Source organism: Phycomyces blakesleeanus (assembly GCF_001638985.1).
Source record: "Phycomyces blakesleeanus NRRL 1555(-) unplaced genomic scaffold PHYBLscaffold_24, whole genome shotgun sequence".
NCBI lineage: Eukaryota > Fungi > Mucoromycota > Mucoromycetes > Mucorales > Phycomycetaceae > Phycomyces > Phycomyces blakesleeanus.
Genome location: NW_017265157.1, coordinates 611911 through 626170, shown reverse-complemented (window position 1 = coordinate 626170; position 14260 = coordinate 611911). Strand labels below are relative to the sequence as shown.

The 14260-nt window shown below is 37.7% G+C and overlaps 6 protein-coding genes across 6 annotated transcripts; 2 read left to right on the top strand and 4 right to left on the bottom strand.

Annotated features, from left to right (window-relative positions):
• Nucleotides 1-851: 851 nt before the first annotated feature.
• On the top strand, nucleotides 852-2390 carry PHYBLDRAFT_173135 (hypothetical protein; the record flags this gene model as incomplete). Its single annotated transcript, XM_018436948.1, has 2 exons — nucleotides 852-1335; nucleotides 1486-2390. The coding sequence occupies 2 exons, from the start codon at nucleotides 852-854 to the stop codon at nucleotides 2388-2390; spliced, it is 1389 nt and encodes a 462-aa protein (XP_018286757.1).
• A 2226-nt stretch (nucleotides 2391-4616) lies between these two features.
• PHYBLDRAFT_63378 (hypothetical protein) lies at nucleotides 4617-6480 on the bottom strand (the record flags this gene model as incomplete). The annotated part of the gene is made up of 4 exons (XM_018441114.1): nucleotides 4617-4838; nucleotides 4971-5445; nucleotides 5733-6341; nucleotides 6377-6480. 4 exons carry the CDS (start codon nucleotides 6478-6480, stop codon nucleotides 4617-4619), a joined length of 1410 nt encoding a protein of 469 aa, XP_018286756.1.
• Nucleotides 6481-7093: 613 nt separating this feature from the next.
• Nucleotides 7094-7413, bottom strand: PHYBLDRAFT_150308 (hypothetical protein; the record flags this gene model as incomplete). Its single annotated transcript, XM_018432450.1, has 2 exons — nucleotides 7094-7250; nucleotides 7316-7413. The coding sequence occupies 2 exons, from the start codon at nucleotides 7411-7413 to the stop codon at nucleotides 7094-7096; spliced, it is 255 nt and encodes an 84-aa protein (XP_018286755.1).
• Nucleotides 7414-7461: 48 nt separating this feature from the next.
• Nucleotides 7462-9556, bottom strand: PHYBLDRAFT_150307 (hypothetical protein; the record flags this gene model as incomplete). The annotated part of the gene is made up of 6 exons (XM_018432449.1): nucleotides 7462-7532; nucleotides 7671-7770; nucleotides 7863-7912; nucleotides 9023-9112; nucleotides 9175-9274; nucleotides 9398-9556. The coding sequence occupies 6 exons, from the start codon at nucleotides 9554-9556 to the stop codon at nucleotides 7462-7464; spliced, it is 570 nt and encodes a 189-aa protein (XP_018286754.1).
• Nucleotides 9557-10068: 512 nt separating this feature from the next.
• On the bottom strand, nucleotides 10069-11924 carry PHYBLDRAFT_150306 (hypothetical protein; the record flags this gene model as incomplete). The annotated part of the gene is made up of 4 exons (XM_018432448.1): nucleotides 10069-10557; nucleotides 10769-10779; nucleotides 10955-11623; nucleotides 11675-11924. The coding sequence occupies 4 exons, from the start codon at nucleotides 11922-11924 to the stop codon at nucleotides 10069-10071; spliced, it is 1419 nt and encodes a 472-aa protein (XP_018286753.1).
• A 717-nt stretch (nucleotides 11925-12641) lies between these two features.
• PHYBLDRAFT_150305 (hypothetical protein) lies at nucleotides 12642-13268 on the top strand (the record flags this gene model as incomplete). Its single annotated transcript, XM_018432447.1, has 2 exons — nucleotides 12642-12806; nucleotides 12876-13268. The coding sequence occupies 2 exons, from the start codon at nucleotides 12642-12644 to the stop codon at nucleotides 13266-13268; spliced, it is 558 nt and encodes a 185-aa protein (XP_018286752.1).
• Nucleotides 13269-14260: the final 992 nt, after the last annotated feature.

Here is a 14260-nt window from a genome sequence, read left to right as displayed (position 1 = left end):
CCTTTGCCTTTAATACACACATGCACACAGACAATCACACTCACACAGACACTGTCTACTCACCACTCACCAATATCTCATACTCACTCATTCATACTCTTAGACTCATATACTCATACTATCTTGGACACACTTTAGAATTCACAATATACTTCCTTTATAGCTTTATTACTCTATATATAGAATATTAATAATCTTTTTGTATTCTATAATTTTGACTAAAAAACATATATTATATAAGAGATAAAAAAAAATTCTGTACAGATTTTCATTTTTCAATTCTCAATTTTTTTTTTTAAAAAAAATAAATAAAGTACTATATATATATATTATAAATACATATATAAAATAAAAAATAATAATATAATATAATATAAAATAAAATAAAATAAAAACTCCCCAAGAACAAAAGACACGGGATTCACTGGTAATATCATTAAATTTGTGTGTGTGTGAATATGAGTTTGATGGAAAAAGAAAAGTGTGAGTATGAAGTATGAGTATAAAGTGAAAAGTGAAAAGTATAGAATGGATAATGTGCGTGAGTGAGTAAGTGAGCGTATGGAGTGTGTGTGTGTCTGTGTGTGCAAATGTGTGCGTAAATTGTGTGCGTAAAATGTGTGCAAGTCTCTCTTTCTCTCTTTCTCTCTCTCTGTGTGTGTGTGTGTGGGTTTTTTTTTAAGCCTACTTTTTTCATTTTCTACTTTCTTCCTCTTTCGCTTACTCTATACCTACATCTTGTTTCCTTTTTTCTTCTTGCCGCGTGTCGGTATCTTTGCTCTTATCACATTTCTTTGGTGCTTGATTGCTCGACCGTTTGTCACAACATCGCTAATATTGCCGATTTGTGCATGACGAGCGATGCGGCTTTGGGTACTGCCTCCCGGATGGTTGCCTCCTCAGGCAGTGCAATAAGTCTGGGACAGTCCGTCTTGCACCGCATATTCTCCCATCTTTCTCGATCAGACAAACTCCAGGTAGCTCTCGTTTGCACTCACTGGTCACGTCCAGCCTTGGAACTCCTCTGGTCCTCATTCACATTCGTTCGTGAGCGAGAATTCGAGCGCGTATTTGCTATCATCGCCCGTCACAACACCCTCAGGCCATACGCTACCTATGTACGCTCTCTTCAACTCACTCACGCTGACCGTGAATTCCAAGTCAGCCCAAACATCATCTTACTCATAACCTCTCTCTGTTCAAATCTTGAATCAATCGCCATATCTTTTCACCACATTCGCCCATCCGCTCCTGTCGCATTTCCAGCACCTAATCTACCTAACACCGCCATCAGACCCATACTTCCACCAATCTTACGACCACACCACGACCATCGTCCTCAACAAAGACCACCACTTCCACTTCCTCATCCTCATCCTCATCTTCCGCACCAATCTCCTTCACCATCACCGCCACCACAACTGCTACAACAACAACAACAACAACAACAACAGCAGCAGCAAAAGCAACAACAACAGTTATCAGCATCTTCAGCATCACGTCACAGCCATTCTTTACCACTTGCACATTTTGCTCACAACTGCCCAAAACTGCGTTCTATTCGATTGGTGTCATATAGTCCAAAAACAGATGATTCGGTTTATGAAATGGCAAAATATCTCAAATCAGGTACCCTCGAGACAGTAGTATTTTCGGGATGCACTACACTCCAGAGCTCAACCCTCTGTAAACTAGCCATTACCAACCCACAATTACGACACATCGAAATCGCCGGCGCCACTCCTGTCAGTGATTCTGCCCTGGCCACGATAGCAGATCGCTGTGGAGCTACACTTGAACACCTCAGTATCGGAAATGCACACCACATCAGTGACAAATCTATGCGATATGTAGCCCGGAGATGTCGTGCTCTCAAACAGTTTTGCCTGTTTGATAATCCTGATAGCGAACGACTCTCAGAAGAATGCCTAGTTGATGTCATTAAGACCTGCCGCTCGCTTGAAGTCGTTTCAATCAGTAACGCACGTGCGCTCGGGGCTCTCTTCTTTGATACTGTCATTGCCCGTGTCGAGCATGAGCTGGCCTCCATCGATCACAAAAACAAAACACTGGTAGGTGGTGGTGGCTGTGGTGGTGGTGGTGGCCTTCAACGGCTCTGTCTCGGTAATGTTAAGCGAGATATAATTCAAAGTCCCGCGGTTTATAAACTCATCAAGATGAGTGCAACCGAAGCAAAGCAGCACAATGACGATAGCGAAGACGACGACGACGGCGAAGACGACGACGACGAAAACGCAGAACTTTCCAACCAAAGCGCATCTTCAATAATGAATAGTCCTGCCGCATTTATGCCAAAAATGACCGTCATTCGAGGAAGTTCGATATGGTGGCAGAGGCGACGTCCACTGAGTAAACCTAAAACACGCTAGAAATAAACCAGCACATTACACTATAATACACACACATACGCACACGCACACGTACACGTACACGCACATTCACATTCGCATTCGCACACCACACCACACTACACTACACCACACTACACCACACTACACTACACTACACTACACTACACTACACTACACTACACTACACTACACTACACTACATTACACTATACACACTATACACACTATACACTATATTATACACTACACTACACGCAAATAGCAGAAAACGCATCAAAGAAAAGCAATTTAAATCCAAGGCAGGGCAGAGCAGATCAAACCTAATTGTAATTTAATCCACACCATCCTATCCACACGCCTAATATCCCACATTCTAATCTCTTCACCTTCCCTCCCTTCCCCTCCCGCACTTTCATCTTCACTTTTTCTTTGCACTTTAAGTCTTTGGATTCTTTTTTGATTTTTGATTTTTGTTCTTGTTTTTGCTTTTGCTTTTCCTTTTTTTTTCTTTTGCTTTCTTCTTCATTGTTATTCTTCTCCTTTTTGTTTTTTTTTTTTTGTTTTTCTTTATTTCTTTATTTCTTTATTTCTTCATGTATATAGACATCACCACCTTTCTTATTTCGTGTACAAGATATAAATCGAGGGTTACTTACTTAATATTCAATGAAACAAACAAAGAGACAGACAGACAGCCATAGACTTTTGTATGTTGATCTATAGTTTTATTTATACTTATATCGACGTTACCATGTTGACATCAATACAAACTTGCGGGACGAGCCCTTTATATATACAAAGAAAAAAAATATACCAATACTTGTCAAAATAATAATGCAACCGACCAAATAACAAATTATATATATATGTAAGAGAGAGAGAGAGCGAGAACAAGGACACAAATAACACATTACACTTTGTTGTAATATAATTAATATCTTGCGCAAGTAGATTAAGTCTTTCTTTTATTGTTCTATCAGGTCGTTGTGTTTAACTGTATTAAGAGTACTCACAACAGTTTGTATAATCCTAAAGTCATATTTTCTTTTATTAGTTGCATATTTCAGTGAAATGGTAAATTTAAATATCTGGTACATAATGGAGAAGAAAAATTCAAATTTTCTATCTATTTTATATATATAAGAGATATGTATCTTTCTGCACAAAATTGTGAGGTTAGTCCGGAGGACTAACCGAACAGGAACAGAGAAGTGCTGTGATCATCTTATATTTTATTGAGCGAAAAGTAATTTGAAACATTTTTTTTCAAGAAATTAATATAAAAGAGTGCTATGATTCAAAGTATTGTACCTCGATCATAAACGAGCAGGTCAAAATGGGTAGAGATAGGGAGGGTGAGTTTTCTGTTCCTGTTCGGTTAGTCCTCTGGACTAACCTCACAATTGTCCTGTCGAAACAAGTTTCTCGGGACAATTAAGTGAGTCTATTGGACCCCTAACAGGAACAGAGAAGTGCTGCTTCAGAGAAGTGCTGCTTCAGAGAAGCGCAAAAAGTCAAAGTAAAATAAAGGAAATGATAAAGAAAGAAAAGAGTGTACGAAAATTTCTAAATCTATGATGACATGTACTAAATTGAACGCACAGATTCCGAGTTTGAGGAAAGGCCAGTGACTAGTTCAGACGGGAGTACGGATTCCATGATATTGGTTCGAAGGGCACGAGAACGATGGTAATGAGTGTGAAATACAGAAGAGCTATACCGATTACCCATAGCTACTACGTCATCCAAAGGAACCTCACTCTGAATGGCAAGGTCGAAGGCAATGGAGCGCAAGGACGGACAAGGTTTGAGCAAGGTAGACATTTGAGTGAGTGTGCTTATCCAGGAAGAAATGATGTTGATGGTCACTGGGAGGGACGGTTTTTTGGAACAAACAAACAATGTGTCAGTGGGGGGTGAGTGTGCGGCAGGGTGATATTTGAGCACAGAAAAGGCCAGAACTGGACAAGGAGCGTGATTGGAGCCGTCTGAATTAATGATGGGCGATTTTATGATACGGTGGCCCTCACGTGTCTCCTTTAGAGCTTCAATGACCAGGTGGAGGCGACGTTGACCATCGATACAACATTTACTGAGAATTATTCAAGGAAGATCCAATGGGCAAAGAAAGGCAGCCATGGCGAGAAGAAAGGCGGATTTACAGGATAAAGGAAAAAGAGATGTAGAAGGATCTAATGGGATAGAGGTCAAAAACACAAAGGTGGGTGAGAAATCGATCAAAGGTCAAGACATAGCTATTGGAGGTGCATAGCGTTTAAGTAATTTAAACAAATCGACAAGGCGTGGGTCAGAGGACAAAGAAGCAGGATTGCGATGGAGTTGACAAATAGCCGAGCAGAAGGTTTGCAAGGTATTGACGTTGTAGACGGAAATCTCAGGAAAGGTAAAAAAGTTAACCATATCAGTGGCAGTAAAATGCAAAAGGGTAACCTTGTTTGCAATAGCCTAAAGTATAAAGAGACACTATCCTCTGGCATAGATGCGGTTAGTGGGACGTTCGTCCTTGAGTGAGTCCAAAAAGAGTTTACGTGCATTGTTGGAAAGGAGAGTGCCTTCTAAAGTTTGTTTGAGACTCACCAAACAGAGACCTTTCATCTTATGTTGGCCAATGAATGCGGAGTGAGCAGTGACATGGTCTCGATTGTCTTGGCTGTTAGCAGGAGAGGTGGGACTATGGCCATAGATTGAAGTAATGGGAACCATATTGAGCTCGGCCAAAAGGGGACTACTATGGTGGCTGTAATTTTCTTGGTATGAATCTTGTGTAGGGACTTCAAGATTAAGTTCCATGGTAGGTGTACATAAGTGTTCTGGAAGGTCGTCCAAGACAGAGAGAGAGCATTGGTTGCCGTTGACCCTGGATTGATCTTCCAAGAAACATATTGAGGAAGAAGGGCTGTGAGACGATCTGCAAATAGATCCACGTCGTGGGAGTCCCAGTTTGTTTGAATCTGGCAGAAGTAGAATGGTTGTATCCTTCATAAGTTCTATGTGAAGCCCCGACAAGTGGACCAGTTGACTTGAACATTGAGTCGGCTCAGTATGTGTTTTGCTGTAAGGAACAGACCTCGTGTAATATACATTTCCCAAAGTTTGGTGGCCAAGCGGGATAGGGGAAAAGCCCAAGTGTCCCTTGCTTGTTGATGTAGGTCATGGATCTCGTGTTGTTAGTGTGAACTACGATTGATGTGTTGCAAAGATGGTATGAGGTCTGTAGTGTCAGTTACACTGCCTTCATCTCTTTCCAGTTGAGGGATTGAGAAGCTTCCTTGGTGATCCAATGTTCATAATTGTGCTGGGCTTGGAAGACACCTCCCTATCCACTGTTGCTTGCATCACTGTGAATTTGGAATTGAGCATTGGATGTAATGAGGGCCTTGCCATTCCACTTCGTCAGGTTGACCAACCATCATTAGAGCTCTTGGTGGAAAGACGGGGGGAGCAGAATCAGGGGGTTCCAGGAGTGTGGTGAACGAATGGACTGGTTCTTGAATCGAAGTAGATGTTGTGTATATAGGTTGGCCAGAAAAATTTCCAGTGTCGCAGCCTTGATGTGCATGATCAGGCTGTGAACTTTTCTGAGAGTGGTCATTGTATCGATTGGGAGCATCTGAATGGACTTTTGGAGGCTGTGGATCTTCTTGCCAGAGAGGCTGGTAGTCATTAAACCCGTATCCAAGACATAACCCAGGTGTTCTATCCGGCATGTTGGAGTTAGGTGAGACGTCTTTGCGTTGACTAACCAACCAAGAGCCTTCAACTGCTGAAGGACCGCAGTCATCTGGTTGGAGACTAATTTCCGGGTTTTTCCAAGTAAGGGCTAATCGTTGAGGTATGCAGTCAAGCAAATTCTTGAGAAATAGGCCCACTTGAGTACTGTTTTGGTAAGTTGTGTGAAGAGCTACGGAACAATCAATAGGCCTAAAGGGGTCGTCTGGAATTGGAAGACTTGGTTGTTTCAGGAAAAACAAAAATATTTGCACAAGTGTTTGTGGATCAAAATATGGAGAAATGTATCAAAGAGGTCTATGGATGTCATATAATTCTTGGAGCGCATCAAGTGGATCACTTGCTTCATGTCTTCCATCTTGAAGTGCAGGGCGTCCAGATACTGATTGAGTGATTTGAGATTAAAGACAGGGTGGTAACTGCCATTGCATTTTGAAATGACAAAAATATTGCTGTAAAACCTGGGGGACTGGTCTAAAACAGGTTCTTTTGCTTTTTTGAAGAGAAGGTGTGAGATTTCTTGTCGAAGAAGTTTCTATTGTTTGGAGGTTGAGAAAACAATGTTGAAAGGACTGTTGTAAAGCAAAGGGTTTTGTCAAAAGTGAATATAGAAGTCATCCTTGATGATGTTATGAACTGTCATGAGCATGTTGTTCCTAGAATCTGAATCCTAATCTGACCAATCCAAATCAATCCTTCTCAGAAATACTGCACTTTGCTGGAAGTTTCCAATATCTGGTAACTTCTAGCAAAATCCCTTTAAGATAGTATAAATACAAATTGCTTCATCGAAATAAAACATTATCTTTATTCTTCTGAAAAACTACTCTTGTGATATCTTCCAGCCGCTTCAAAGGCAACTTCCAATCCCAACATATCACACTTATTTTAGAACTCAACGACTGTCAGTGAGTCATTGCTATGCCAGAGAGAATTGATGGAGCTGCCCACCTACTGAGAGTTGTTCCTAGTTAGAATGGATTGTTGCTGGACTGAGTTCCAGAGGGCTGGATCTGCTGAGACTGAAATATATAGTTGTGGTTACCCTGAGACTTACAGAAGTGAGGTGTACAGAATTTGTGGTTCTGGTGAGGTTGAAAGGTCTGATTGGAGATTGATGCAGAGTGTCTACCAGCATTTTGTGGTGGGCGACTCAAAAAAACTACTGGTCATTGGAAGTAGTACCTGATTACTTTCTAAAATGTGAACATGAAGCAGGACATGCATTGTGAAGCACTTTTTGAGTCAATCTTTGGTGAACAATTGCTTCCCTGAAAGTATTGGATGACATAATGTAGCTAGAAGTAGAAGGTATCACCAAAAATACAGGGTTGACAGCTCAAAAGGCTAGTTTGTTGCATTGGTTGTTGATTGTATCTTCAACATGCAATATCATTGCTTGGGCATCTTCTAAGATAGTGAAGATGCATTGTTAATGGTCTTTGGGGAGCACTTGAAAAAGAGAGTGTCCAAGAACTTCTAAAGGTTCCAGTACCTCAAAAACTGCGTATCAGAGTTGATGAAGGAAGGCATCTTCCTGGTGCTGACCTTTGTGAAAGACCTTGATAGTCTGTGGCAAAGTTGCAGAAGGGGAGTACTTGACCTCTGATATTGTAAGATACTGGTTAAGAAGGCTGTGTTTCACATTCTCAGTGAAAGTATGAGAAAAAGAGTATGTTATAGTGATGGCAAGAGGCTTATGAGCTTCTCAGAAAGTATTTATTCATATGTTTGGTATACAGGGAGATCATGAAGCAGAACAGTAGCTGAAGCAGAGACTGACTGAGTGTCTATAAGAGATGGTTGGTTAGCCAAAAGATTTAATTTAGCTTGTATTTAAGCTCTGTATACATCAGCTTATTCTAAAAGAACATGGAGATTTTAAGCTTAAGCTTGAGCTTGGGTTTGATCTTGGGCAGACAAGAGTGTGACGAGAGAATAAATATTTTTGGGATATAGCTTTTTATGCAGTAATGACCTGCAAGCAAAAAGATGATCAACATACAATACTTTGAAGCATAGCACTCTTTTATAGTAATTTCTGAAAAAAAATGTTTGAAATTACTTTTTGCTCAATAAAATATAAGATGATCACAGCACTTCTCTGTTACTGTTTGAGGTCTGATGAACTCACTTAATTGTTCTGAGAAACTTGTTTCAACATGACAATTAATGTACTTCAAGCTAGAGTCATTAGATATTCTGATGTGTTTTGAAATTCTCAATTTAATAAAGAAGTTTATGGACTCAAATTTTCAGAGTTGTACAAAAACACTGACTGAAAAATGCAAACCCCCCAAGAATTGTTTTTTCAAAGAAGTTTCTATATTATGTTTTCACTGTTACAAAATAATATTGGATTTGTATTTTCTCTAAACAAACAAACTACTCTTTAACATTATTTCTTAAAAGAAATATTGTATAAAAAAAGGACTTATTTTCTCTTTTTCTTTAAAAGAAAATCTAATTAGCTTACACTATGGGAAAAAAGAGGCATTTTTTATAATTGTTACTTCATTTTTAGCTTATAATAATTATAAAAGAGTTAAAAATTCAGAATGAAGCAAGAAAATCTCTGTTTTTTGAAATAGCTGATAAAAAGCAAATTGACTATCTAGAATTAGATCTCAGATGACACAAAAGTATATTTCAACTACAGATTTTACATTGTTAGCATGTATAGATTGAAATCGAGAACTATTAAAAGTCAGAAGTAAAAGATAAGGGAAATATCTAAACTTTCTGCTGCAAGAATAAAATTTGTTAAGACAATCTGAAAAAAAATATATTATAATAAAAAAAAACAAATTATAGATCTCTATATTGACCAAGATTTAATTTTGGGCCGTAGTTAATTTCTGGTCACACTATATATTTTGTTGTTGTTTTTGTCATTGTACTGCCAGTTGCATCTGACACTACAAGACTAACCAACTCATTGACTTCCACCATATGAACTACCTTTGGTTTGAGCTGACCATTTACCATTACTAGAATGGCATTATATCATACAGTGCTATATATCAGCACCAAAAAAGGGGCCATCTTTTACTAGAATTCTCATGTTCAAAGAAAAGAATTACTTTTCCTAAGAAGTTGTTTACCATGAAAGTGTATTGGTGACATACATTTGTGAACAGATCGACTTGCACCTAAAGACAAACGTGATGCATCTCTCTTAATGTTTTTTGGGAGAATGAAAAGTCAATTACACAGCCATTAATAAAAGCTTTGCAGCTAGTTATTAGAGCTGATTCAATCGTCCTGCATTCTACTCCCTTTGATTTATAAAAGTCTTGAATAAGAATCAGAAGACAAGAAATGTCTTCAAAACTATCATCAATTGTTTTATATCCTAAAGGTCCCCAGAACTCGATATCGGAATCTGCACCAGCACACTCGCCCTCACTAGTAATTGGCCAACCAGCAGACATATCTTTGTACTATAATACAACACCTCTCTGTTTGCATCCTTCGGAATCAGTCAACAATTGCCATGTACAAGCCAGCTGAACCATTACATTTTCAGTATTCATGCCAATTGCCAAATTTCTTTTGATGGCTTAAGAGTAATCACAAATAGCATGCTCTACTGATCTTGTGCTATATGCACGTAAAAAACCAAAGGCACCAATCATATTGGGGTAATGTTGTAAAAGGTGCTGATTGACAGTAAAGACTGTTATTTCTATTTTATCATTTTAATAAAGGTCTTCAAGATATATGTTCCATGATTGTAATTTTCTAGAAGATAATTATAAGTGGCAAGAAAAAAAACATTGAATCTTATTAAACATATCTTTTTATAGAGGTTTGTTCCTCTGCTGATAACTCCCAGCTCATTACTAAGTTACAAGCTTGCACAAGTCCAAGCAATGCTTTTCCGGCAGTTATATTTCTTATACACTCCACTACCAGCGTAGACAATGAAGAGAAGGAAGTTGGTCTAATTTACAGCCTTAAAGTATCCACTGTACTTGGATATGTTTCTTGAAGAGCCATGAAATGCCATTGAAAATATTGTTCTTGTTGCTGCCATTACCATATCAATTTCTTTGAGTATATTGGCAAGAAGAAACAGAGAGTGTTTGATTCCATACTTTTCACTAATAAGTCCCCAGACCTGTTTGTCTATTCTATGACAAAGGCCATACATCTTGTCAAGGGTAAAAAAGAGTGGGCTCATGAATGATGTCAGTGAAGAAAGAGAAGATTGTTCTACAAGACCCTTGCTAAACGAACTTGCTGGATCAAAGTATTGGAAGCTTTCCAAAGTGCACATAGTGGTGTCTGGCAAAGATCTAAAATATTGGTCACAGCCAGAAGTTTGGCCCACAACATTACAGATTTGACAGTCACTTTTGCTTATATGGCAAGCATGACATGTCAGCTTTGTCACTGCTGGAATATCACTAGTTATCACGAGGACATGAACCTTTGTGCAGATTGTAAGAGTTGGAGTTATAGTGTATTTTCTTAATAATTGCAATTTTTGAGATTTGTATCAAATTTTTCATTTCAAATACTAATAGAAAAATAATAATATTAAATGTCTGCAAGTTTAAAAAAAAGAATCTTTTTATTTTCTGTATCTTTTGCACACCAGACAACCAGAATTTGAATTTCAGAATTAAGCCACATGTTACCTTTGCATTTTCTTAAAAAAACGCAGAGATATAGAACCAAAATAATAACATATTAAGATAGTCAAGAAAACAGCTTAAATTTATACTTATATATATTTCCAAATATATAATGTTAAGAAGATGATAGGAATAGTTATATATTGTGAGAACAATTGTAAATAAAGCAGAAGATTCTTTATTAATGACGTTGTGTATTTAAAGTTTTAAAATGAGCTTCATATTTAGCTTTGATTTCTTGAAAAGCCTTTATGGGAGCAGCATATGCTGCTCTGATAACCTCTGCTTCCTCTTCTGTAGCATACTGTATCAGTTGATACAAATCTTGCTCATTATGTCTAGCTGTTAACAAACAATTCTTTGCATACTCAAATGCCTCTATGTCATACCCACGCCTAGTGCTCTCTGTTGTGCCATCAATTGACATAGTGCTGTCCTTAACGAACTGCTCACCAGAAATTGTGATTGACAGCACATTATTTGCAGGAGGCACAGACAAGAAAGCAAATCCTGACATATGAATACGGAGCAAATGCATATGCTTACAAGGCTTCATGTACCTAGCCCAAAAATAACACATACAAAAAAGAAGAACATTGTTATTAACTTCAACTTGATAGATAATATCATCTTCAGTAAACGAGTCGATGAACCAAACCCCATCTTCAAGAATATTATTAGTGTCATCAAGAGTGACGTTCAGAGACATTGCTTTTGATAGGCTAACAATCATATTAGCATGCATGTATGCTGGAACAGCTTCAGCAGACATCTCTATCTTCCTTTGTTGTCTTTGGGCAGCTGTCATTGGGCTACTGCACATATTGACTCTGATGCTCTCCTCTTTGAAGTAGAACTCTACTTTGTTTGTCAGTATGAAAATCAGTCAATCAAATCTTTTGTTGCGACTGCGGCCTAAAAAATGAGTTTTTAGCTGGTTGTGCCAAGACTTGATATAGCTGTTTGTTGGCATGTGAGAGAATTCAAGCTGATGAAAAGCTCTACTCCAAACACAGTACTTAGTCATGGTACACCAGTTGGTCTCAAAGTATTGGACAAAATCAGGTTGACTTTGCTGATATCTTCCAATGACGTCAGCAATCTTGTCAAGAAATACAACTATATGCTCTTCATATATGATATGCTTAAGAAAAGTCATTGTTTTTCCTTGAACCAAACGGTTTTGGACAGCAGTATCTGATTCTTGAGACTTACACAAAACTCAGGTATTTTTTGGCGGGTTTTTAAAAATTGGCAGTACTTTTTTTAAAAAAGAAAAGTATTTTTCTGTTTCTATATAATTTTTATAAAAATATCATGACGAATATCATGATATATTGCATATCGGACTCATATGAAACGCAAGCTCAGATACATCCAATAAACAACGACTTTTAGCTTTTGGTTACTTATTATAGTCAATATTTATTTTTATATTTATTTTACATGTTACACTACAATATATTAGGAAGAGAAGTATGAATCCTTAGTGGTTCATCTAATAATAAAAAGATATCTTTATTTGCAAGGCATTTGAAGTCTAAGATTGGTTTACCTTTAACAAACAAAGACATTGGTTCCTGACAATGTCTTCTATACTTCCAATACACTATTCTACTTGAATGTGATTAGTTTTCTTCATAATGTATTTTTAGTACGATATACTCTGATAGTTTTTATTAAAAAAAAAGGATAAAAAGAGTATTACAATTAATAGAAAAAGAAACTACCTTTATAACAAACCAAACATTCTCATAAAGAGCTGTAAGTATATCTTGCCATAATTAATATGTTATTACTTCAAATTTTTAAAGACTTTATGAATAATGTTATTAATATATTATACATCATTTTATTTCTATTTATTCAGCCTCAAATGAACAATGGAAACAACACTACCATCAATGATCCAAGTCTTCAGTGTATGATGGACAACACATTAGCAATATACAGTAGCAACCAATTGGTATTAGCTCAAAACCTGGACCAGCGCCCTACAAATACAACGAAAGCATATCTTGCAAAGCAAGAAGAATGGAGAGTATGTATAATATAGTTTTCTGTATAAAAAAATATTAAAAGTGTTTTTATACATTTCAAACAGCAATAGTGTCTTAAGAAAGAATTCGGAGATAATGAACTTGTGAATGATCAGAAACTAAGCTCTTTCATGATAGATTATGTCATGAATAGAGGACGTAAATTAAAGAGGGATGATAACAACTCCCTGATTCCATTAGGCAAAGGATCAATAGCAGCCTATGTCAAGGCAGTAGCCGATATATGTAGCAAGCAGAAAGCTCTTGGATTGAATCTCAATGGTGTAGCAAGAGGACCACTTGTCCGTGCTTTCCTTGATACCGCAAATAAGGCAAGCGCACAGACTGTTAGAAAAAACTTCGAAGATTGTGGAAAGAATACACTTAACAATGGATACATCAAGCAAGAATTAGAAAGAATCAGTCAATATTTCATGGAAAAAAACGATACCCGCGCATGTTGAGATCGACTTTGCTTTCTTATAAGTCATGCAATGCTATGCCAAAGTCAAACAGTTCTTGGAATGCAATTTGCTGACCTTTTCTCTTTGGAATTAGACAACCAAGGCGCTACACAATGCATTGATCTGGTGGCAACCATGACCTTTGGAAAAACCAATCAACACGGAAAGATTGAGTATAGATCATCAATCTGTCATCGTCAATTTGAAGTCTGTTCCATTGGTGCATTGGCCATGAGTTTATTCTCAAGATTTCATTATGAGAATGAGCCATTTCCCGACTTTTCTTCCCATGAAAAATGGTATGAAACAGCTCTTTTTAAAGGTGACAACCGCTTCAAGCCAATACGATACAAGACGCAGCATAAAATATACCTTGAGACATTCAAATCAGTTGGGATCCATACTTCAAAGATCACCCATGCCAACTGCAAAAGTGCTCTCAATATGATTACACAAGAGAACGTTTCCGGCGACCAACAACGAACGGTTGGAAGGTGGGGAACAGACCGTATGGTGGGATGTTATATGTCAACATTGCCTGTGGAAGCAATGAAGGCTTTAGCAAGGTTCTCTGGAAACAGTAGCAACTTCTTTTTAGCACGAGCAGTGATTTAACATTTGGCTTCTCTACAAACAATGGTTTTCCCAAATATCAAATCTTGGAAACAAAAATTTGCAAATGGAGATGTCCAAGAGGACATAGCTGGCCCAAATTTTTTGGATTTACTTTTGCGACTTCAAGTGGTATTTCTACAGGTACATGTTGTTATTAAAGCACTGTTTGTAATATTTTCTCTAAGTAATATTTCTTTGCTGCTTTTTTTTAGGACTCTGTTCTTCTGAAAAAAAATTCCCAGGTTATTATCTTTGAACATGTGCTATCTTCAGCTCAGAGGAATACAAAAGCTTCAAACAGCAAGTTCTCTCTGCAGTACAGCAAGAAGAAGAGGTGTTCATGAGCAATAACAGAATGGATATGGTTATGCCAGAGA